The 22508-nt window shown below is 41.5% G+C and overlaps 2 protein-coding genes across 10 annotated transcripts in view; one reads left to right on the top strand and one right to left on the bottom strand.

Moving 5' to 3' along the window:
* mak (male germ cell-associated kinase) overlaps positions 1–18520 on the bottom strand; it is a 99562-nt gene extending 81042 nt beyond the window's left edge. For 5 of the 6 annotated variants that reach the window (XR_011940655.1, XR_011940654.1, XM_072498592.1 and 2 more), the window contains exons 1-3: positions 18306–18520; positions 2059–2324; positions 685–739 (exon numbers count right to left, since the gene is read on the bottom strand). Coding sequence is in view for 4 of the 6 variants with exons in the window: in XM_072498592.1 (XP_072354693.1) it covers positions 685–739; positions 2059–2159 (156 nt within the window). In the remaining 2 variants the exon portion in view is untranslated. Of the gene's footprint in view, positions 1–684; positions 740–2058; positions 2325–16927; positions 17016–18305 lie in introns of all 6 variants that reach the window. The other variant, XM_072498589.1, reaches the window with a different exon arrangement.
* Positions 18521–18791: 271 nt separating this feature from the next.
* Positions 18792–22508, top strand: part of fbxo9 (F-box protein 9) — a 122568-nt gene continuing 118851 nt past the window's right edge. Inside the window, exon 1 of one of the 4 annotated variants that reach the window (XM_072498596.1) lies at positions 18792–19009. In XM_072498596.1, the coding sequence (XP_072354697.1) occupies positions 19007–19009 (3 nt within the window). In that variant the 5' untranslated portion in view covers positions 18792–19006. The remainder of the gene's footprint in view (positions 19010–22508) is intronic. The other 3 variants (XM_072498594.1, XM_072498593.1, XM_072498595.1) reach the window with 3 other exon arrangements.

Here is a 22508-nt window from a genome sequence, read left to right as displayed (position 1 = left end):
TTCCTGAATATCACAGCCAAATGTTATTTCCTGCCATTTCAGTGCCACTGCACATGATGGGTGTTCCCACTATGTCAGGAATTCCGACCCAGAGTGTGAAGACATATTCAATCACACAAACGGTGGTCATTGGCAGTACTGCTGTGGAGAAGAGTAAACCATGAAGTATGTTCAGGCAGTGGAAGAGTAGAGTCAGCATGAAACTGGAGGAGAGTACAACAGCACTTTCAAATAGGATGGAAAATAGTATAGAACAAAATTCTGTAAGCACTCAGCAGGTCTGGCAGCTTCTGCAGAGAAGGCATTTCAGGTCCTTAAGCTGTCCAATGAAAAGTTACAGACCTGAAGCGTTAATTCTGTGGGACACAAGTGCCACCTGACCTGAATGTTTCCAGCATTTTGATTCTATTTTTCCAGCATCCAGAGTATTGATTGCTTTTGGAAAATGCCATAACGTTGGTAAGAGGGAGAGAAAAGCCTCAAAAACATGTTAAAAGGGTTAAAAAGAACTCCTGGTGGTCTTAAACAGACTCTTAACATTAGCAGTAGATTATTACAACTCTAAGTGAGACTGGTGGGTTGATAAAACAACTGAAGTGACTGAAAAGGAGAAAGTGTTTGAACACAACAGAAACAAAATAAAACCCGCAGGTAAGACAAGCATTGGTAACAAAAGTGGAATACCTTAACTTCGCGGAGATTCATGCATTCATCCCAAGAATAGAACTTCCTCTTCATTCTATGAAATAAAACAGAATTGAACATGGGGCAGCCATGTTGTACCTTTGTTTTTTTTTTGTTAAAAAAAGGGAAACATATTTGTTTACTATAACAGGAAGCACTGCTGACATTAACACCATTAAAAAGAGCCCTGGGATATAATGGCCTTTTGAGGTTTTAAAAAAAAAAAAAAGAGAACTTGTAACATAGAATGCCAAAAATATTTCACCACTTTTCTTGGAAGACATATGAAAATCAATTCCCCAAAATTGGCCTTGGTTTTTGCGAGGGTCTGAACTAGAGTTCTCCATTAGCTGATCAATTTGGTAACAGCTAATTGCCAATTTTCTTTCTTTCAAACCAAGTAAAGCTAGGGCAGCAGAAGGTTGAAGGAACTGTAATGCATGTTCTCACCTGTGCATTTTTTCAGTCACTGTGCTTGACTGAAAAAGGGTACTGTTTTAGTGTGACGAGCGGGTGTGTGTGTTTGGGAGAAGAATAGTTGGAAGAAAGAGAACACAACCCGACTTCAGCATGTCATTTTACTTTGAAATTGCTTTCTAATACAACAATGTTAGAGGGTAGCAAGATGGTATATACGCCGACTGATGGGAAGTTCCTGTTTAAATTATTTTGTTGTACAGACAAGGGGCTGTGTGCAAGTCTGCAACACAATTGTGTACCTTTTATTGGCTGGCTGAATAATGGTTTAGTTAAGGAGTTAAGGAGGGGCAGCACGTTAGTCTTGTGGATAGCACAATTGCTTCACAGCTCCAGGGTCCCAGGTTCGATTCCAGCTTGGGTCACTGTCTGTGCGGAGTCTGCACATCCTCCCAGTGTGTGCGTGGGTTTCCTCCGGGTGCTCCGGTTTCCTCCCACAGTCCAAAGATGTGCAGGTTAGGTGGATTGGCCATGATAAATTGCCCTTAGTGTCCAAAATTGCCCTTGGTGTTGGATGGGGTTGCTGGGTTGTGGGGATAGGGTGGCGGTGTTGGCCTTGGGTAGGGTGCTCTTTCCAAGAGCCGGTGCAGACTCGATGGGCCGAATGGCCTCCTTCTGCACTGTAAATTCTATGATAATCTATGATAATCTAGTTGGAACAAGGCACTTACCCAATCTCCAAGAATGTAATTGCACCACAATTATAGCATCACCGCATAATAGCTTTGTTATAACACTGCAGGTAGTCTTCAAACATGAGCCAAGTAAAAAGGGAACCAGTATACATGGAAGTACAATTTGCAGGGCAACATAACCAATCTTCAAAGAAAGATATACCTTTGAAAACTAGATGAATTCATGGCATAAGTACTTACACAATTTTTTAAAATTACTTACTTTTTAATGGCAACTAGCTCTCCTGAATCTATACTTCTTCCCATGAGAACAGAGCCATATGTTCCATCCCCAAGTTGTTTCATGGTGGTGTAACGATTCATGCCAATGCAGAGACTCTACACTTGCAGCAGAGTTTGAAATGTACCCAAATTTCCTCGCTCAGTGGCAAGAAATTATTTAGACAGAACCTTCTGTTGGTGCAACATATGTAGCCATTCGCATCTAGGTCTATACCAGTTACGACAGGCATATTTTGGAGAGGTTACCTGTAAATAGATTTACACCGTTAGAGAGAGAGATGAGATTTAAACAAAACATTTCAATGACCATTGTAAAGTTTCTACTTAGGAGAACATAGAACAATACAGCGCAGTACAGGCCCTTCGGCCCACGATGTTGCACCGAAACAAAAGCCATCTAACCTACACTATACCATTATCATCCATATGTTTATCCAATAAACTTTTAAATGCCCTCAATGTTGGCGAGTTCACTACTGTAGCAGGTAGGGCATTCCACGGCCTCACTACTCTTTGCGTAAAGAACCTACCTCTGACCTCTGTCCTATATCTATTACCCCTCAGTTTAAAGCTATGTCCCCTCGTGCCAGCCATTTCCATTCGCGGGAGAAGGCTCTCACTGTCCACCCTATCTAACCCCCTGATCATTTTGTATGCCTCTATTAAGTCTCCTCTTAACCTTCTTCTCTCCAACGAAAACAACCTCAAGTCCATCAGCCTTTCCTCATAAGATTTTCCCTCCATACCAGGCAACATCCTGGTAAATCTCCTCTGCACCCGCTCCAAAGCCTCCACGTCCTTCCTATAATGCAGTGACCAGAACTCAACATTTATTCATTTTAAGGGCACGTGTAATAGTTTTCCTGTAAAATTAACTGTACTGAAAATAATAGTCTTGCCAGGGGCACTATTTTGAACACAACATTAAACCATGATCTTGTCTGCCTATTCAAGCAGGCTTTAAGATTTCCTGAACTGGAGAGCAAATAACTGGCCAGCCAACATTATTCCTTCCAGCAATTTCTTTTTTTAATATAAAATTTAGAGTACCAATTCTTTTTTTCCAATTAATGGGCAATTTAGCGTGGCCAATTCACCAACCCTGCACATCTTTTTGCGTTGCGAGGGTGAAACCCACGCTGACACGGAGAATGTACCAACTCCAAACCCCACCAGCAGCCGGGATCGAACCCTTCCAAGTTCAACTAATTCATCATACATGAAGTTTTCATATTTTTGAAACACATGTCAAAGACTTACATTTATGTAGCCATTATTTTAATTAAAAATAACCTCCATTGTTAACAATTAATGTGCATGTCCAGCAAGCTCTTACAACAAGGGAGGCTATGGGCAAGATGTTGTTTGTGCGAGAAGGCAAATTGACCTTTAACTACTGGAATTTTTCCTCTTCCCTGAATGTGCTGCCCCCATTTGTTATTCAACAAAAACATGCGTTGTGAAAGTGACATTTTTTCTCCAAGAATTGGCCTCTTAGTACACCAAGGCTTTAAGTCACCACTTCTAGTCTCTCCTCCTGCCTGAGGCCCATTTTCTTTCACCCATGCATGCAGCACTTAGGGACATTTCCTACCATTAAAATATGCTACATGTTGTATTTCATGGAGGCCTCACCTTGCATGGTGTGGAGTAGTGTCTCTCAAGCTATATTACCAATTCTCTTTCTCCCTCTCATTCTCTCATGGAGACAGATAGCTTTGGTCCTTTGTGAACAACTACGAAATTTATATTCAAGACACTGACATTCACCTCTTCCTCCATTACTCATATTGATCCCATTTTTATTCATGCCCAAGGCCAGTGTTGAATTTTGTAATCATCCATTTCTTTTGTCATTTTCAAAGTTGAAAACTCCATCTTCATTAGGATGACTCCCCTCTTGACCTCAAAATTGGTTTAGCAGGGGGGAAAATGCTACATTAAACATTATGCATTAAATGTAAGTGGCATCCTTCACAGAAATAGTTTAATAAACTATCTATTTGGTCGTAGCGAGACAAATCCCTGTAGTGACTATTACTATTCAATTGGGAATCTCCCACAAAAGATCTATTCATGACCTCTCTTATTTTTCATCAAAATGTTGCTCTCTGCGCATCCATAAACATGTCAGTTTCGCACAAGCTGGCAGCACCAGGCTATACTTCATCGCTGTCTGATTTGTCTCACTGTGATTGTATGGGCAGAAATTTTTTTCAGCTAAATATTGGGAACATCTGTCCTCTGATCACCAACTCTACCCCTCCCCCAGCAACTGCCTGAGGCAGAACCTTGGGTGTCATATCAGATATGGACATGAGCTTCCAACTACATATCCATTCCACCACTAAGACTGCCAGCTTCCACCTCCCACACATCATCCTTTTGCTGCTGGACACCTTTGTATTGCTGTCCTGATTGTCGGGTGGAAATGGGGAAGCCAAACATTTCAGTCTTCCAAATAGCTGCTGCCCATATGCTAATGAACCATTGTGTTAGTGTTGGTCAGCAATCCCATTAGTCTGGCACGGTTTCCATTTTTAAAATTCTCAGCCTGGTTTTCAAAGCCTTCTAGCCTGTTATGATCTTTGTCACCCTCCAATTTGGTCTGCTGTCATTTCAATGGTGATGTGGTGTTATCTGGCATCTGATCCAGCATGGAGCCTGCTACATGTGGTTGGAGACCAGGGCAAGCAATAGTGTGGCTCTTCAAACAATCAGAATCTTTGAGGTACAGCTTTAAACCAAGAAGCGTAAATTAGAATATACAATTTGAAGTTTCAGCACAGAAATTAGTAAAATAGGATTGAGATCTACAATTTAGTTTTGAAGACTGTTAAGCTCACATTAGTAAAATGTCATTTTTAACACCAGAGAGGTAGTTGGCCAGAACTTAGACAATCACATTTAGTTGTTTGGTAATACTTTTTGCTGAAATAAGCTTTTCAATTGTTGTCCGATTGCTTTATAACTTAAATGCATTAAAAAGTTTAATTTTAATAACCTTCAATTCTCAGATTACCCTGGAATGGTAGACTGTCCCAGAAATTTGTGCTACAGGTAAAGCTAGCCATTTCACACTCTACTATGCATCACGAGTGGTGTTGTCCACTAACAGGATGCTGTTGTCAAGCCAAAATTATATTTTGCCTATTACACCAATGAGTAATGTGGTATATGACGTTCAGTGACTGTGTGGTGACCGGTAGGTAGACCATGCATCCCAATGACTGGTGGACCTTAACAGCATATGAATTTGGCTGTTTGCAACACGCAAAGCCCTGACTATACTCAACCAGCCTGCGCTTTCAAAACTCACAAGTGTCCAACATTAGATGTTTCTTCTGAACAATATTTACTAACTAACTACCAACATCCAAGTCTGACTCACTTACACATGCTAGAAGCTACATATAGGACTCTGTTCTTTGCAAGCATCAAGTATGTCTATGATTTGCTCTCTTTACAACTAAACAAAAGCTTGGCTGGGGGCACCCGTTCCCTGACGAATTCCCCTTGACAAATTCTTGACCAGAGTTTACCTGCCTGATTGGAATTCAAAAGAAAGCTTGGGAATTAACTGTTCACTCATGTATTGCTCTGGCAATGCCTCTAGCAGAGTCCACTTGCCAATCAATCAGTACCTGCTTCTCAAGTAGTACTGTTCCCATTAAAATGTGACATCTTGGGCAGCACAGTGGTTAGCATTGCTGCCTCACGGCACCAAGGTCCCAGGTTTGATCCCGGTTCTGGGTCATTGGCGTGTGGAGTTTGCACATTCTCCCCGTATTTGCATGGGTTTCGCCCCCACAACCCAAAGATGTGCAGGGTAGGCAGATTGGCCACCCTAAATTGGCAAAAATGAATTGGGCACTTTTTCTTTTTCGAAAATGTGACATCTTGAGTTCTGCCTTGATTTGCCCAAGACAAAAGCTTCAACAGCATGTCTCTTTTTTGAGCAAGACTTTTCATTGTTGCAAATTTATTCACGCCTGAATCAACCTTTTTCTGACATGATCAGGGGGTAGCCAGTGAATAAGTGCAACAACTTCCGGCCCTCCCGTGAATTTCAATGCAGAGTTTAATCGATGAGCTAACAGTGGAGCACAGCTCGAAGAGGAACATGACAAATCGAACAGCAATTTCTGGATTCTACATTAGCCTATATATGTACACCTGTCAAATTGGTGACTGAATTACTCCATTACAGCACTGTGAGCTTCACCTTAACACAAAGTGCCTCACCATTAATCTTAACACAAAATACAGGCTACTAAAAATGCAGAGCAAGAGTTTCTTCAATATATAATGGATGCTCTCCGATGGCATTTCATGTGGAAAAAGTGTAATCTTCACTTTGATTGTGAAGGTGGGGATCATTGGAACAGGGCCCTTTGTTCGGTCTGTATCTATAATGGAACAGCCCATGTAAGCATATTACACTGTAATTCAACGTACTTCTGCTTCTCTTGTCAACTTCTTCCTATTTTTTCAATGAGTCAAGCTTGTTGGGAAAATGTGAGCCTTAGTAGCTTGCTTTGTCAACCCCACTTCATTCACTACAGGTTTTCTCCCGTCATCTTGAGACCACTATGTTCTCTCCACTTTTACCTCCCCACCTCCTTTCCCCGTTAGCTCCATCCCTCCCTCAATTCCATCCCTCCTCGTCTCCAAGTCAGCCTTTAACCTTCCATCCACTGCTCCTCCAACTTGATCATTCAAATATCTGTGACACAGGCCAAATACACTTCTCTCAGTTTTCTTCCTCCCCTATACTCCCTTCTTACTGTTTCTAGAGTTTTCAAAGGTCACTTAATTTTAAAAAGCTGCTTGCCCATTTCTCACATACTAAAGATGTAGGCAGAGGAAGTGACTAGCCGCCAAAATTATTTTTGAATATTGAATAGCATGAGAAAAGTCCATCATTATTCCAAAGATAATCATAAAAGGATTTGAGAGTTTCATGGAAAACCAAGTTCAACCAGGACATCGCCCACATCTCTTGTCGAACAAACCTATGGACCACTTGGAAATTGAGACTGAAAAGTAAATGCCACCCCCAAGACTTATTGGAACAATATTCGTCTTTTCCATATTACCCCATGCATGGACAGGAACGTAGTGTTTTACACAATCTCTTTAAAATCAATTAAATGATTACTGAAATGTACTTATTGATGTAGAAAAATATGACCAAACTGCCCCACTAACGTTATGCATCTCATTGTTGTTTTATATTTAAGTGATGTCAGGTGACACCTTTTACATTGAGAATTCAGTGTAGAAGACCCTGAGTATTGTACTGGTGCCAGTTTAAACTGAGGTTAAGGTTATGGACTGGGCTTTGAATCAACAATCATCTGACTCAGAAGTGAGTGTGCAATGAAAATAAATACGGAAGTATGAATACTTAGCAAGCAATTAAACTATATATATTTTAAATTACTTATTCAGGTAGTTCTCCTACCAAAGCATGCATTAAAGAAAATTGTCTGAATACCAAACAGCAATTGAATGTAGAATGACTGGAGTGCCAACTGAGCATCATCTTCCCTACAACTGGCTCTGAAGTCTGTCCCAAATGAAGTTGTTTTCTGAACTATGAACTCCTGAAGATTTGTAAGCAAATTCCTCAATTCCAAGCACAGCGTGATTCCACGTTCTTTTGTGCTTCCATGTGCTGCTGTTCTAAATTAGTGTAAATAGCAGCTTTGAAGCATTTAGCAATAAACCACTGCTTTCAGGGAACGTATAGTGCAGGAAAGTTGAAGCAAGCCATGAATAAGGCCCATATCATTGTACTCCACAAATAACACAAGAAGCATACAACAGGAGTAGGTTGTTCAGCACCTTGAGTCGGTCTGCCATTCAAATAGATCACAGCTGATTTCAATCTCAAACACCCGACTCAAAAATCTCAGTTTCAAGATTTTCAAAATCCCTCTGCACCTCTACCATACCATCCTTAAAGTACTTTTCAAACCTTTATCCAACTTAATAGTACTGTCCTTGCTTGATCCATTCTGTCCTATATGAGCATAGCTGAAGCATGCCGAGCAAGTGTTTCTTTTATGCCTTTAAATAGTCACTTCTGGACTTGTCCAAACATCTACCCTCAACCTTTTGCACACCTATGCATATCTGGTGACAACATCTGGCTTCAATTTTCACAGCTCTCCCTCGCCATCACTTCTCTGAACACAAGACTACTGAATATCCCATTTCAAATAAGCCACATTTTCCCCCATCCATGCTAAACAGGAATACAAGATACATGGTATTCGGTGCCCACTACAAACTTCACCCTAACCCTTAACACAAACTCCATCTTTCTCAACAACCAGATTGAACCAGACACATTTTAACATCAACAGCACCCAAGCGCAGTTTCTAGTCACAAATAGCTTCCACTGAAAGGGCTCCATCCTTCTACCTTTGCAACATTGCTCACTGCCACCACTACCAGTCCATCTACTGCTGAAATCCTCACGCATGCCTTTGTCACTTCGACTTGACTCGTTCAACAACATGGTGCCCAGCTTCCCATCATCTATACACTCGAGTTTATCCAAAGCTCTTTCACTATCCAACCACTGGCCAAGTATTTCTTTGCCATCATCACTACCTTTGTGAGCCATCACTGCATGAGCTGCAGAACATCTCATCCTTGCACTCCCATTTTTAGTGGGACAAAAAACCTATGCAGTTTGAAGCTATTCATGCTTCTCACTCATGCCTCCTTTAACACATCATTGGTGGTGGTGCCTTCAGTGCCTAGGTTTCAAACACTAAATTTCTCGAAGGTCCTCTGCCTCAAAAGGTTTACTTCACTTATGGTCAGCCCTCTTGAAAGTTTCCTGCTTTGGCTCTTGATTATCTGTGAAGCATTTAAATATTTTTCTACATTAAAAGGCATATTTGGCATCCATCCTTCTTAGGAGAAAATGGACAGTGCCCAGTCTGAATTAAAGATCGTGCACTGTGATTGTATAAGTCAATTCGCATACCTGTCCCTTCGACAGATGAATAGCATTGGTCTAGGGGACAACTAATGTTTCCTGAATTCCAGCAGACGCTCTTCTTAACTATCTAATCATTTATTTTGTCCCCTGCATTTCCCATACCCTTGCTGACTACTCGTCAGACACTCGTGTTCAGCAGCGAGGACTTTACATGCACAGACTCAGATCCCGGTCAACTGGAGGAGGTCTTATTTTTTGATCGCAGACAAAAATGATCCACTGGTCTCATGCCAACACCAAGCTTGTCATAGAGCCTGTCTTTGGGGGCGTAGCCATTATTCATTCAGCTTACATAACCCAACTCATTGTCTAGGTTATCAGTGTGGCGTGATCAGCAGCCAGCAACTCTGAGACTTGGACTTCAATCTTTGCACGTAGTCTTGTTAAGTTGAACAGCTTGCCATCACCTCTGGCATCCAGTAGACACGAGTTGCCCAAAATGTACAATAGCAGCATGGAGAAAAAAAAATATGCCAAAGAGTGGGCATCATCTCATGATTCTCCATTGTAATTGATTAAACTGCGCATATACAGGTACATGTTTAGCTCTGGTGACTGATTTACCACACGCGAGCACTAACAAAATCAACAGGGGTACAGTGTGTGTACAAAATGACAGAAAATGTACAAAATGACAAGAATAGCATTGTACTACCATATTTTGTCATTTTGCCTTAAAACCTGTGCTTTCACTTATATCGTGCTGCCTTTATTGCACTTAAAAAGAACTGTTGAGCTTCTACCAACAGTTATGCCATATCGGTTAAGTTTTAACCAACTGCCAGGCATTTATTATCCCCAAGTAAATTTGTAATTTCTGAAATGTTTGAGTATTGCCTTGCACTGTAGCTCCACTGTTCTTCTGTTACATGTCAACACTACAAAATATCCTGCTTACAGTATAACCCATGAGTGATTACATTCAGCTTTGGTCAAGATGACCTAAACCTAATCTTCTGAAGTATAATCAGATAGCTTAGTCCATGTGACAGGAGGCATTAATCTACCAACATTATTTTTCGTTCTACATTAGGTCAACATTACAAATTATTGCACTGCAAAGCTGCATTGAAGCCTTCCCTGTCGAACAATTTATATCAGTGAGATATATTTTAGTGTGACTAGAACATCAAATTGCACTCTACTTTAATTCCAATGTTTAATTCCTTACCCAAGTCTTGTTGGATTCCTAGGATCCACCATCTGCAAAGTCCAATTCACCCAGAACACACCTTATCTCATCATGTACTGTTCACCCATTAGCCAAAACAATGAATTATGCAGAAAATGGTGAAAAATTCTCACTTCTATCGGAAATAGTTGTGCTATACAAACACGTCGAAATGATCTTGGAATGACAGTGCAGCAGTATTTTTCAAACTCTCTCCCTCTCCCCTCCCCCCAAATTATGTAAATTATAAAGATTTTATAGCAGTGCACTTAGAAAATAGTGGCATGATTGGACAGAGTCGGCCTGGATTTAGGAAGGGGAAATAATGCTTGGCAAATGTAGTGGAATTCTTCAAAGATGTAACCAGTAGAGTTGACGAGAGGGAGCCAGCGGATGTGGTATATTTGGACTTTCAGAAGGCTTTTAACAAAGTCCCGCATAAGAGATTAGTGTGTAACATTAAAGCACATGGGATTAGAGGTACTGCATTGAGATGGTAGAAAACTGGTTGGCAGAAAGGAAACAGAGTAGGAATTAACACGTCTTTTTTCAAATTGGCAGGCAGTGACAAGTGGGCTACTGCAGGGATCAGTGTTGGGACCCCAGCTATTCCCAATATAATTGATTTAGATGAGGGAACAAAATGTAACATCTCCACATTTGCAGATGACATCAGGTTGGGTGGGTGTGTGCTGTGAGGAGGATGCAGAGATCCTTCAGTGTGATTGGGCACTTTGAGTGGGCAAATGAATGACAGATGCAGTATAATTTGGAGAAATGTGAGGTGATCCACTTGGCAAATATGAGAAGACAAATTATTATTTGAATGGCGATAAATTAGGGGAGGGGAATGTGCACCAGTGTGGAGTGACTTGTCCACCAGTCACTGAAGGTAAGCGTGCAGGTATAGCAGACGATAAAGAAGGCAAATGGTATGCTGGCCTGCAATGCGAGAGGATTAGAGTACAGGAGCCCCTAGGGATGTCTTGCTACAATTATACAGGGTCTTGGGGAGGTCACATCAGGAATAGTGTGTGCAGTTTTGGTCTGCTTATCCTTGGAGGGAGGTTCTTATTCTTGAGGGAGTGCTGTGAAGGTTTACCAGACTGATTCCTGGGTTTGCGGGACTGACTATGAGGGTAGTTTGAATTGGTTAGGATTGTATGCCCTGGAGTACAGAAGAATGGGAGGGGAGGGGGTGGCGGCGAAAAGGAGAAGGGCGCAAGAGAGAGAGAGTGTGCACGAGAAAGATCTCAGAAATCTATTTAACAGGACTAGACAGGGTAGATGCAGGAAGGATATTCCCAATTGTTGGTGTGTCCAGAACCAGGAGTCACACGGAGGATACGAGGTAGACCATTTGGGACAGACACGAGGAGAAATGTCTTCATCGAGAGAGTGGTTGGTGTGGAATTCATTGCCACAGGAAGTAGTTGATGCCAAAACGTTGCATGTTTTCAAGAAGCACTGAGATATAGCACTTCAGGCGAAGAGGATCAAATGATAAGGGGGGAAAGCAGGATTGGGCTATTGAGTTGATGATCAGCCATGTTCATAATGAATGATGGAGCAGGCTCGAAGGGCCGAATGGCCTCCTCCTATTGTCTATGTTTCTACGTACACGTGCCACAATACGGACACATCACCTTCGATTTGGAAGTCATTCAAATTCAGTTTGGATGTGGTAAGCTATCCAGCCATTCTAACATGCAGTCTCTCGCTCCTTCAAACAAAGCATCCAATTCTTCCTAAAATGAATCACTTCTGAGTCTTGAACCTCACCCAAGTTCTACTTCATATGTTTATCACTTTTCTGCACAAAGAATCCGAACACCAACCTTTTATGTATTTTGCTAATTTGAATACATGACTCTTGGATTCCACATTTGCAATATCTGTGCCATTTTGTACGTATGAAGTCATTTTAAATTATACCTTTCAAGATTAAAAAAGTGTCCATGTCTTTCTAGCTCATCTTCACATATGATCAGCTTTGTGGCTGTTCTTCATACTCTCTTGTGACTTAAATGTCTCCGTGATCCTGGTTCCAAACACAGGACATTGTACTCTATTTCCCCCAAATTACAGATAACAAGCTAATAGTTATCTATGCACAAATGCTACAACACTGGTGGAAACAAATTACAACTAAACACAAAATTACATATGGTGGCATTGGAAAGTAGAAAATATAACCCCTCTATTCAAGAAGGGTGGGGGGCAGAAAACAGTGCAGAGTAGGATAGTTAGCTTGATGTCTCTCATGGGGAAGGTGCTAAGAAATCATTGGAGAAGTTATAGCTGGGCAGTTAGAAAAACTCAAGGCAATCAAGGAGGGTCAGCAAGATTGTGGAAGGGTAATCATGTTCAACCAATTTGTTGTTGCTCTTTGAAGGAGTAACAAGTGCTGTGGATGAAAGGGAACTGGTGGATGTACTGTACTCTGATTTCCAGAAGGCATTTAATAAGGTGTCACATCAAAGGTTATTACGGAAAGCTCATGGTGTGGTGGGTAACATGGATCGAAACATGGGAGAAAACAGGATGCATAAATGTGGATTTTTCAGCTTGGCAGGTGTAACGGGTGGCAGCCCGCTGGGATGTTGCAGAGATGTAGCAATTTATATCTATGATTTAGGTGAGGAGAGCGAAGGCAAGGTAGCTAAATTTGCAGATGACGCAATCAAGGCGAGATAGTACATGAGGTTGCAAATGGATATAGATATAGAGTGATAAGGCATCCTGGCAGATGGAGTATAATGTGGGAAATGCTAAGTTGTTCACTTTGGCAGGGAGAATATTAAAAAGTAGAGTATTACATAAATGGAGAACAACTGTAGAATGCTGAGGGGCAGCGGGGTCGAGGTGTTCTAATGCAGGCATTGTCAGGTGTTCTAGTGCAGGGGTGCAACCCCGCAGGTGGGTGTCAGGAAGGTGTCGGAGCTGTCCGTCTCGTCGCTCCCGCAAATCCGCAGCAGTCGGCTTTTAATAATGCAAGCTGCAAGCGGCCTTCAAAATGGGCACGAACATATTTTTAAAAATGCGGCCCCACTGCCCATGCATGCTCACTTATCGGTGCGCATGTGCAGAGTTTTGCGCGTGCGGACGCATTTTTTAAAATTTGTTCGCAGCACTTTTGAAGGCCGTTCGCAGACAGCATTGAAAATGAAAAGAAAATTGCTTCTTGTCACAAGTAGGCTTCAATGAAGTTACTGTGAAAAGCCCCTAGTCGCCACATTCCAGCGCCTGTTCGGAGAGGCTGTTACGGGAATTGAACCGTGCTGCTGGCCTGCCTTGGTCTGCTTTAAAAGCCAGCGATTTAGCCATGTGCTTAACAACCCCATTTTAAAAGCCGGTTGCAAAAAGTTCGAGGAGAATGTGATTGGTTGCTTTCTGAACTTTGATGCTGATGAAGTGGAAGTCCCCTACTTCAAGAATGATGAGTGATCCAACGATGGTTTCATCGCAGCTGTAACTTCAACCAAGAAATGTCACCTTTTTAAAATCTTGATTTTTAAACATTCCAAAACAAAGTGCCTGCAGGTCGGATTTGGAAACTTTATTAAATAATTGATTTTTAAGTGTCTTTTATTTTTTAACATTTTTAATTGTAATGTTTAGGTGAAATGTGGTGAATTTACAATTTCTGGAGGATAAAAACATTTTCAGTTTCTGCATTTTTCCCCTGTAAAATCTTATCAAATAACACCCCCCATCCCGAATTTGAAAAAAAGCCAGTTGCTGCGGCTGTTGTCCGTGAATTTGCGCGATCAGAGACACAGATGATTTTTTAAAAAATTCTATGTAATCTTCCTGCCTGAAGGGAGGCAGAGAGGTCACACCCCCCGAACATCACGTGCTTTGGCCGCGATTGCGATTCCTCCATTTTGTCAGCAGCAAAGGTAAGAGAAAATGGTGGGTCGCGAAGGTGGGCCGCCGTGGGTCGCGAAGGTGGGCCGCCGTGGGTCGCGAAGGTGGGCCGCCGTGGGTCGTGAAGGTGGGCCGCCGTGGGTCGCGAAGGTGGGCCGCCGTGGGTCGCGAAGGTGGGCCGCCTGGTTAAAAATGGGTCCCCGGAAAAGAAAGTTTGAAAAACACCGTTCTAGTGCGAGGTCACACAAAGTTAGCATGTGCGTACAAGTAATTAAGCCTAATGCTACCCTTAATTAACAGAGGAATTGAAGATAAAAGTAAAGATAGCAAAATACTGTGGATGCTGGAATCTGAGAAGTAAGGATGCTGTGCTTCAGTTAATCAGGGCATTGGTAAGGTTACATCTCAAATACTGTGTGAAGTCTTGGTCTGCTTATTTAAGGACATAAATATTTTGGGGGTGGTACAAGGAGGTTTATCAGACTGATACCTGGCATGAGCCGGTTGTGTAATGTCGGCTGGGCTTGTTTCCACTGGAATTTAGAATAATGCAGGGAGACTTGATTGAGATATACACGTTCCTGAACAGTCTGGACAAGGTGGATGTGTTTCTTCTTGTGGGCACTCCCAGAGTTATTTTAAAAACTAGGGGACATGTTTTTAAGACAGAGATGAGAGGAATTAGAGACGGGCCAGCAGCTGGGTGGTGGTGCCCAGCCCAGTGTAACTGTCCTGGGGAAATTAGCAACTGTCAGGTAGACCCTCACCCGAGAATTTCTGAGGGGGATTCCTTGGTGCATCTTTGTGGTAACGCCCAAATCCAATGTCAGGGAACCAGGAAGTTATGGGAATGTCTCCACATGGAACTTAAATCGAATCATTTTAAGTCTAAGTACTCCTTGAATGTGATAAATTTTAATTATTGCCAGCCAAATTCACTGGCACTCCAAATTAATTACAAAGGTGGAATTTTATTCCTTCAGGTTGTCTGCATCACTTGGAACAACCACAGGTTATTCTGGCATGGAGACGGTGGTGTGCAATTTTGGAGGTAATCCAATCTTGCCCATCTGCATTCTACTGTGGAGATCCGTACAATAAAGAGAGATTGGCTTCCAGTGTTTACTTTAGAGAATCAGCTTCCTTGATTTGACAGAATATTTGAACACCCAGAAATGTAGGGGTCTAAAATCCAATTGGTTCCCAGAATCATAGCTGCTTTCCACAATGAAGTGGAGCTGATAGAGGATTCTGCATCTGCTTCCAGTTGCAGACCTCCATATGAAAGCACCTTCAGTACAAGGAAATATATCCCCAGGGATTTGTCTAGTTTGAATCCTTTGAGCTTATCTACGACATCACTAAGATGGAGGTCCAAGATATTAATTCTACCTGGATTATCTCCAATTATAGTTGACATTACCAGCGTGTCCCCTACAGAGTATCCTAGACAAAATTATGCAAAGTTTTTTGCTCATTTCTGATCCTATTGCCAACCTTAAGGAATCTCACTTCTAATATACTGTATTGAAAAATTGTATTGGCGTAGTGTTTGCTGTCTGTAATTATCCATTTTTTCGAATTCCTCTTCACTCAAACTATAATTAAATTATTTCTGAAGGTTTTGGACAGCAATTTTATGTCTAATATTTTCATGAATGACTTCAGCATTGTATAATTGGATATTTTGACTGATCTTTGCATACTTCAGAATATCCCAACATGGCTTTGGAGACAAAGAGGATTCTAACTAAAGGCAAAATAATTACTGACAGCAGTGAAACTTTGAACTACATAAAAATATTTCCTTAACTTGAGAAAATACAATATGCCATGAGAAAACAAGCAGCCAAGCACAATTGAAGATTCTGTTCATTCAACAAAAAATTTAAATGCACTTCACTTTGAAATCTGTACCAAATAATTGTCATACAGTAAACAAAGTATGCTGATTCAACGTTTTCAAAAAAGCATTACGGTGGCCATGTGAAATGTTGGCACTCTGCATTTGGGCTGAAGCAAGTGCACATCTCACATGGGAATCTGGAAAGGACACTGAACTAGTAATGCTAATGTGTCATTGATGCAACCCAGTTGGTAAAACTGAACAAAATGAATTAATATCACACAAAGATGTGTGCGCAAGCATGTTGGCTTAGTCAGTATTTTCTTTAGCATGGCTATTGGCACGCTAAGCATGTGTGAACAATGAAACTCAAAATAGCAATTTATTTAATACATCATTGTCCAAAACATCTTTATAATTACTGGAAACATTGGGATATGATCATTACCATTATAATGTAATATATTCAGCATTTCATATTGCCTTTATCAGGCACAGTGAATTATTTTGTTTTCAGATTATATAAAGTTTAGCAACTTAGAAGCTGGCATCTAATTTAACTTACTTGGTTCTGCAATGTATAAACTGTACTTGCATACAACAGCATTCAAATAACTGGCTGCTAGGCAACCTTTGGTTTGTTTGAATATTCATGTTTACATTCGGACCCAATGACAAAATGCCAAATACAATGCCAATTTCTTTTAAATGGACGCCATTACACTTGCATTAGGAATGTAGGCAAGTGGATATTCACAGCATTGACTTGTCTTCAAACACAAACTACAGCTTTCACACCTGCATTCATTAGCAAATAGTTAATTTTCAAAAAGAACGTTAGGTGACTCAGATAGGAATAAATTAGCGAGGTACATTATTTGAATTACATAACCATTATTAGCTCAACCAGCATGGAAGTAAAATACAAAATGTTATGTACCTCCACAAGAACACACATTAAATAGGAAATCCAAATTCACACGCATATCATGATCATTTTCTGGTTTCTCTCGATCTCCTGTACTATTCTGCAAAGAATTGCATCCATACGTTTATTTAACTTATTTGAAAATACACAGGTGAAACAATTCACTATGCATCACAAGAGAAATGAAATGAAAATCGCTTGTCACAAGTAGGCTTCAAATGAAGTTACTGTGAAAAGCCCCTAGTCGCAAGATTGATTTTCAACAACTTGTCAAGACATGAGGGCATGTTAAAGAGGAAGATTCGGGTAAGTTTCATAAGTAGGGACGGCGAACAAGACAGGATGACTAATGGGTGGATTACAGAGAACAAAAATCCAATTTTGGAGAAACAAAGGAAATAAAGATATGAAACTGAAATAGCATGAAGCAAAGTGAGAATGAGCTTTGTGTCAATTTATTAGAGCCCAGCAGTGCTGGCAGACGGCGAGAGGATACGAATGCAGGACGGTGTCGATGAAGGTAGAGAATATCGCTTTGAATGAGCTAATCGTTGTGGAAGGCGAATTTCCACCTGTGAAAGATGGGTCATATGGCCCTGCTTTCTCCCAATGCCAACACTTATCTCCCAACACAACTAAACATCGCATTGTTGCGTGTAGGACCGTGACTGCCATAATTTACTACGTTACAATGGGGACCAAACCTCGAAAATGCCCGAATGGCTGTAGGTACCTTTGGACCCCCTGAAGTCACAAATCAATAAATGCAAATACTTTGGGGTCTTGAGAATGGCTGCGAAATGCACGAGAAAAGTCCAGGCTTTTCACTCGATGCTTTCCACAACGCAAAGTGGATAAAAGGAGATGATACAGCCCCAAAGGGGTCCCTTCACTTTTTTCAGACATCAACATGCTATTTTCTTTTCGCCTCTGCTGCCTACCTTGACTTCAAATTTCCACTCCCACTCCGCTTGCAAGTTTTAATGGATGTCATCCAATATAGAAACTACACGGAGAAGAAATAAAGCCCAAACCAAAGAATAAGCAAAAAAAAAATGCTAAACTCAGGAGGTATATTCTCTCTCACCCAGGACTAGTCAGACGAACAGGATTCACAGTTAAGAGAAGCTCAGCCAGCAACAGCAATTGAAGCACCCCGGGGTTAGCAACTACACGTTAAAAGCAAACACTTGACAACAGTTCAAAAACTGTTTTAGAAGTCCCTGGCGCGTTGACTTGCCGGTGAAGTCGCTTTTTGGAAGTTTACGGAAGGCCGCGAAGAGACAAGTCTGGTCACAAAGGAAATGATTTTAAACACACATGCAACCCGGCGGTAGTTAATGATGGAGATACAGAGAGCGAAATATATACATTTTTTTTTTAAACTTACCGCTTGCCGGGAGCCCAAAGCCACTTAACTGAAGCCGCGTTATTATTTTCAAAAGAAAGGTGAGAAAAGCTATCTTCAAGCGGTAAAAGAGATAAACACATCACAAGCCAAGATCTCCTCCCAGCAATTCGGTCCGGCCCAACATGGCGGCAGCACAGATGTGTCTTTTCCCGGGAGACGGAGCTCTTCCTCCGCCATTAACTCCCCTCCTCTCTCCGCAGCACCGCCCCGTCAGGCAACAACTACACCATGTCGGGGGGGGGGGGGGGGGTGAATCGGGCCAGCTTGCCTGCGTAAGTACGTACTTACGTTTGAATGAGGACGGCGCGCACGTTAATTAGTATGGCGCGTCCAGTTTCCGAGGGCGACCCGTTGAGGGGAAAGCGCGCATGCGTGGGGCGTAGTGCAAGCGACCGTGGGTATGTTGAATGCGCGCGCAACGGCGTGCGGCCGCGGCGCCCCTCGTCTTTCCTCCGGCTCTCCGTAGCGGGGCGAGTAGGCGGTTTTGTTTTCCTGTGCTGGCGGTGGGTGAGGGTGACTCACCGGCGTCACTCCCCTCCGAGTTCTCGAAATGGCGGCCGTGTGGAGAGCGCGTATTTTCTTGGACTGTGTCGTTCGCTTCTCCGACCGAGAACTGCAATAATCTCTGATCGATCGTCGTCCCTGGTTTACGCGCTGGAAATCCGCAGGCACTTTAAAGCATGGTAAACACTGAAGTGGCGGCGGCGGCCCTTTCTCTTGATGTGCCTTTGGTGACAGACGGCACTGCGGTGGTGTCTGGCTTTGCTGATTGGCAATGGGCAGAGTGCCCCCCCCCCCCCCCCCCCCCCTTCCACCAAACTGTTCTGTCCTGGGCTGCAAAAAAAACCCACGGCTTTTTACATTTAAAAAAAAAGAGGGCTGCATGCAGCAAACCCATTTCTGCTGCGGGGTTATTATTAAATGAGCGGAGTGAAAGCATACACACCTTCGGACCGAATTGTCACCTTCTCTGCTGCATGCACTCCAACGATTCTTTTTTTTAATTTGGCAGTCCTTAAAAGGGCACTTGGAGCGAATCTAGCCGGCTTCGGGCGACGTGCGTTAGTTGCAGTTTTGTCTGTTCAAATATTAAACGTGTGCCTGTAGGATTGGCAGGTTTGGCCCAGGTTGTTGGGCGGTGCAAGGAGAATGGGGACTTGTAAGGCCCGGGGTTCGCACGGCTTTTCCTACAGCTCCATGTCCTCTGATTTTAGGTGTTACCCGGGAACTGGTTTGCAGTTTACCCGTCGACCGGATAAAAGTGAGGGGGACGCTAGAGATTGTGCTGAGGGTGTCTATTGAAGATGGAGAGTGAGAGGTCATCCCCAGTGATGGCATTGGCCAGCAATTGAATTACTGCTTCCATTGTGAAAACTGTGCTCCTTTAAGAAAAAAAATATTGAAAATAAATTAGACAGTTAAAAGTCATAATGTTTATGCTTTTGAAACCTAAATACAACTCAGCCAAAGCAAGAATATGTATACTACAGATGCTTGAAATCTGAAATAAAAACAGAAAATGCTGGGAAATGACAGCACCTGTGGAGAGAGAAACAGCTAACATTTTGAGCCCATATGGCTCTTCAGAGCACTCAGTTACAAAATAAAGCGGCAGTTTGAACATTGACTATTTTCAATATAATTTTAAAGATGTTTCAAACTATAAGATAACCAATAACTGTGTAGAGGAAAATTGAGTGTTTTCCTTTTGATGAAACAGTTTACTGTTCATATTTGTCTTAATGTCTGGCTTTCCCAAAGGTGTTTGCTTTTAGATCATGTGATATGACCACATGATGGGCACAGAGGTTTTATCACGTAGTGTACATTGTGTAGTTAGTTGCAACATGCCAGAAAGCCTGGTGAGGTAGTTGATCACTTCCAAATTTTGTAAATACTAAATAGTCACCTGAAATCAGCTAACATGACTTCACACCCACCAAATTTAGTAATATTTTTAACACCACCATATGGAGAGTATCTTGCTCCACCTTAAAATAATATACACCAGACCTGTGATTAACTTGGTGATTCAGTTGGTCCTGTAATGCTGGTGCCCTCTTGCTGCTCCTTTTATTCTTTCCCAAGCCCAGTGAAACAGTGAAGGTAATTAAAATTGTCTTGGATCCAGGATGTGATTAGCTTGATGATTGGGCTTAAATGAGGAAAAAGCTACATTTTTATTCCAACATCATATATTTATACAGTTATATCGATCGAGATGGATCGATAATGGTTTTGTTCGTCAATAGTTGAATTGTTGTAGTTCTGACTTGGAAAAGGCAGGCACCTAAAAGCTGACCCTCTATATAATTTGTGGCTGCGACCATGCAGACATAGTCTAAACAAGGTGATCCGTCCAGTGAGTACTTCATAGAGGAGAATGATGACTGGTCACTACACAAATCACTAAAATCTAATGCACAGGTACATAAAATAATCAAAAAGCCCAATGGAATATTGGCCTTTATTGCAAGGGAATTGTAATTCAAAAGTGAGGAACTGATTTGAGTTGTGCACACACCTTGCTCAGGACCCATCTGGAGTACTGCAATTGCATCATAGAACCTTAGAAAAGTTACAGCATAGAAGGAGGCTATTTGGACCATCTTGTCCATGCCAGCCCAAGGACACCCGGGTAGCTCACAGCACATAAGGTGCAGATCCAGGCACTTTTTTAAAAGAGCTTAGGGTTGCTTTCACCACCAACTTGGATAGCGAATTCCTGGTAGCCACTACCCTCTGCGTAAAATGTTCTTCCTCGTCCCCTCCACACCTTCTGCCACTTATCTTGACCCTATGTCCCCAGGTTCTAGAATTCTCAATCAAGGGAAACCATTTCACCCTGTCCACTCTATCTTTTACCCTCCATTTTGTACACCTCAATTAAGTCACCTCTCCGCCTTCTTTGTTCCAAAGCAAATAACCCCAACCTATCGAATCTCTCCTCGTAGCTACACTTTTCTAGCCCTAGCAACATTCTTGTCAACCTCTGCATTCTCTCCAAGCAATTGCCTCCTTCCTGTAATGTGGTGACCAGAACGGCACACAATACTCCAGTTGTGGCCACACCAGTGTTTTATGCAATTCCACCATTATATCCTTATTTTTATATTCTATGCCTCTGCCATTGATCTGAGCAATAAACCTGAGGAAAGGTATCTGGTTTTGGAAGAGCCGGATAATAGATTTGTTGGAATGACTCAAAGGCTTAACTGGATCGATTAAGATTGCATATACTTGGTTTGAGTTTAGATGAGTGTTCCAATCGAGATATTTAAGATTATTAAGGGATAAAAAACATTTCCACTGAATCTAAAACAAGAGGGCATAATCTTAACATTATAGATGGGATATTTAGGAGCAAAATCCTGAAGCAATGCATATAAAGGGTAGTAGACATCCAGAAATGGCTCGCTATGTTAATTTAGAAATTCAGACTGAGATAGATTTGTGTTTTTTGTTTAGTTTGGATAAGAGAAATGAAACAAAAATGGAGTTGTGGAATAAAGTTACAGATCAGCTAATTCATAACAGTGTTCAGACAGGCTTGAGAAGCTAAATAAATGACTTACTCCTGTTCCTGTGTAATAAATCTGCTTTTGAATCGAGACCATCAATTTCCTGAAGAAATGACGTTGGATTGTTCAAATTAGTAATTAAAACATTAATTTCATCATAAAGCTCTTGAGACTTCTCTAATCTTTGTGCCCCACTCAAAAGAGGGAACTTTTATTAAAAGTTTTTTCCTTGATAAGTGACAGAAGTATAGCGTTTCCTTATGGTTTTATTAAGGCATACCTCCTTCCTATCATACATTATGCAAATCATTCTTTCAATAGTGCAGCATATTAACACAAGTAAAGTTTTAGTCCAAACCTAAACTATAAGATATTCCAGGTCAAAACAAATATTCCTACAAATGGGTTACTATACTTGATGTTTGTATTCTGTGGCAAATTCAGACCCAGTAGAACGCACACAAGGTACTGAGAAAAAACACCATGTCCAGAAAAGTGAAGTAATTCAGCTGTTTACAACCTAACAATTTCAGTACAAAGGAGCAGCTTTTCTATGAGTTGAATTTTCAAGTTACAAAAACGTTTGTTAATTTTATGATCCCTAACCTTTTAAAATTCAGTTTCAATGCTATTTATTTTAACAAAATCTTGTATTAGTTCA

The sequence above is a fragment of the Scyliorhinus torazame genome, chromosome 4, assembly GCF_047496885.1.
Source record: "Scyliorhinus torazame isolate Kashiwa2021f chromosome 4, sScyTor2.1, whole genome shotgun sequence".
Taxonomy (NCBI): domain Eukaryota; kingdom Metazoa; phylum Chordata; class Chondrichthyes; order Carcharhiniformes; family Scyliorhinidae; genus Scyliorhinus; species Scyliorhinus torazame.
Note: the sequence above shows the minus strand (reverse complement) of the source record. Positions and strands in the feature narration are given on the sequence as shown.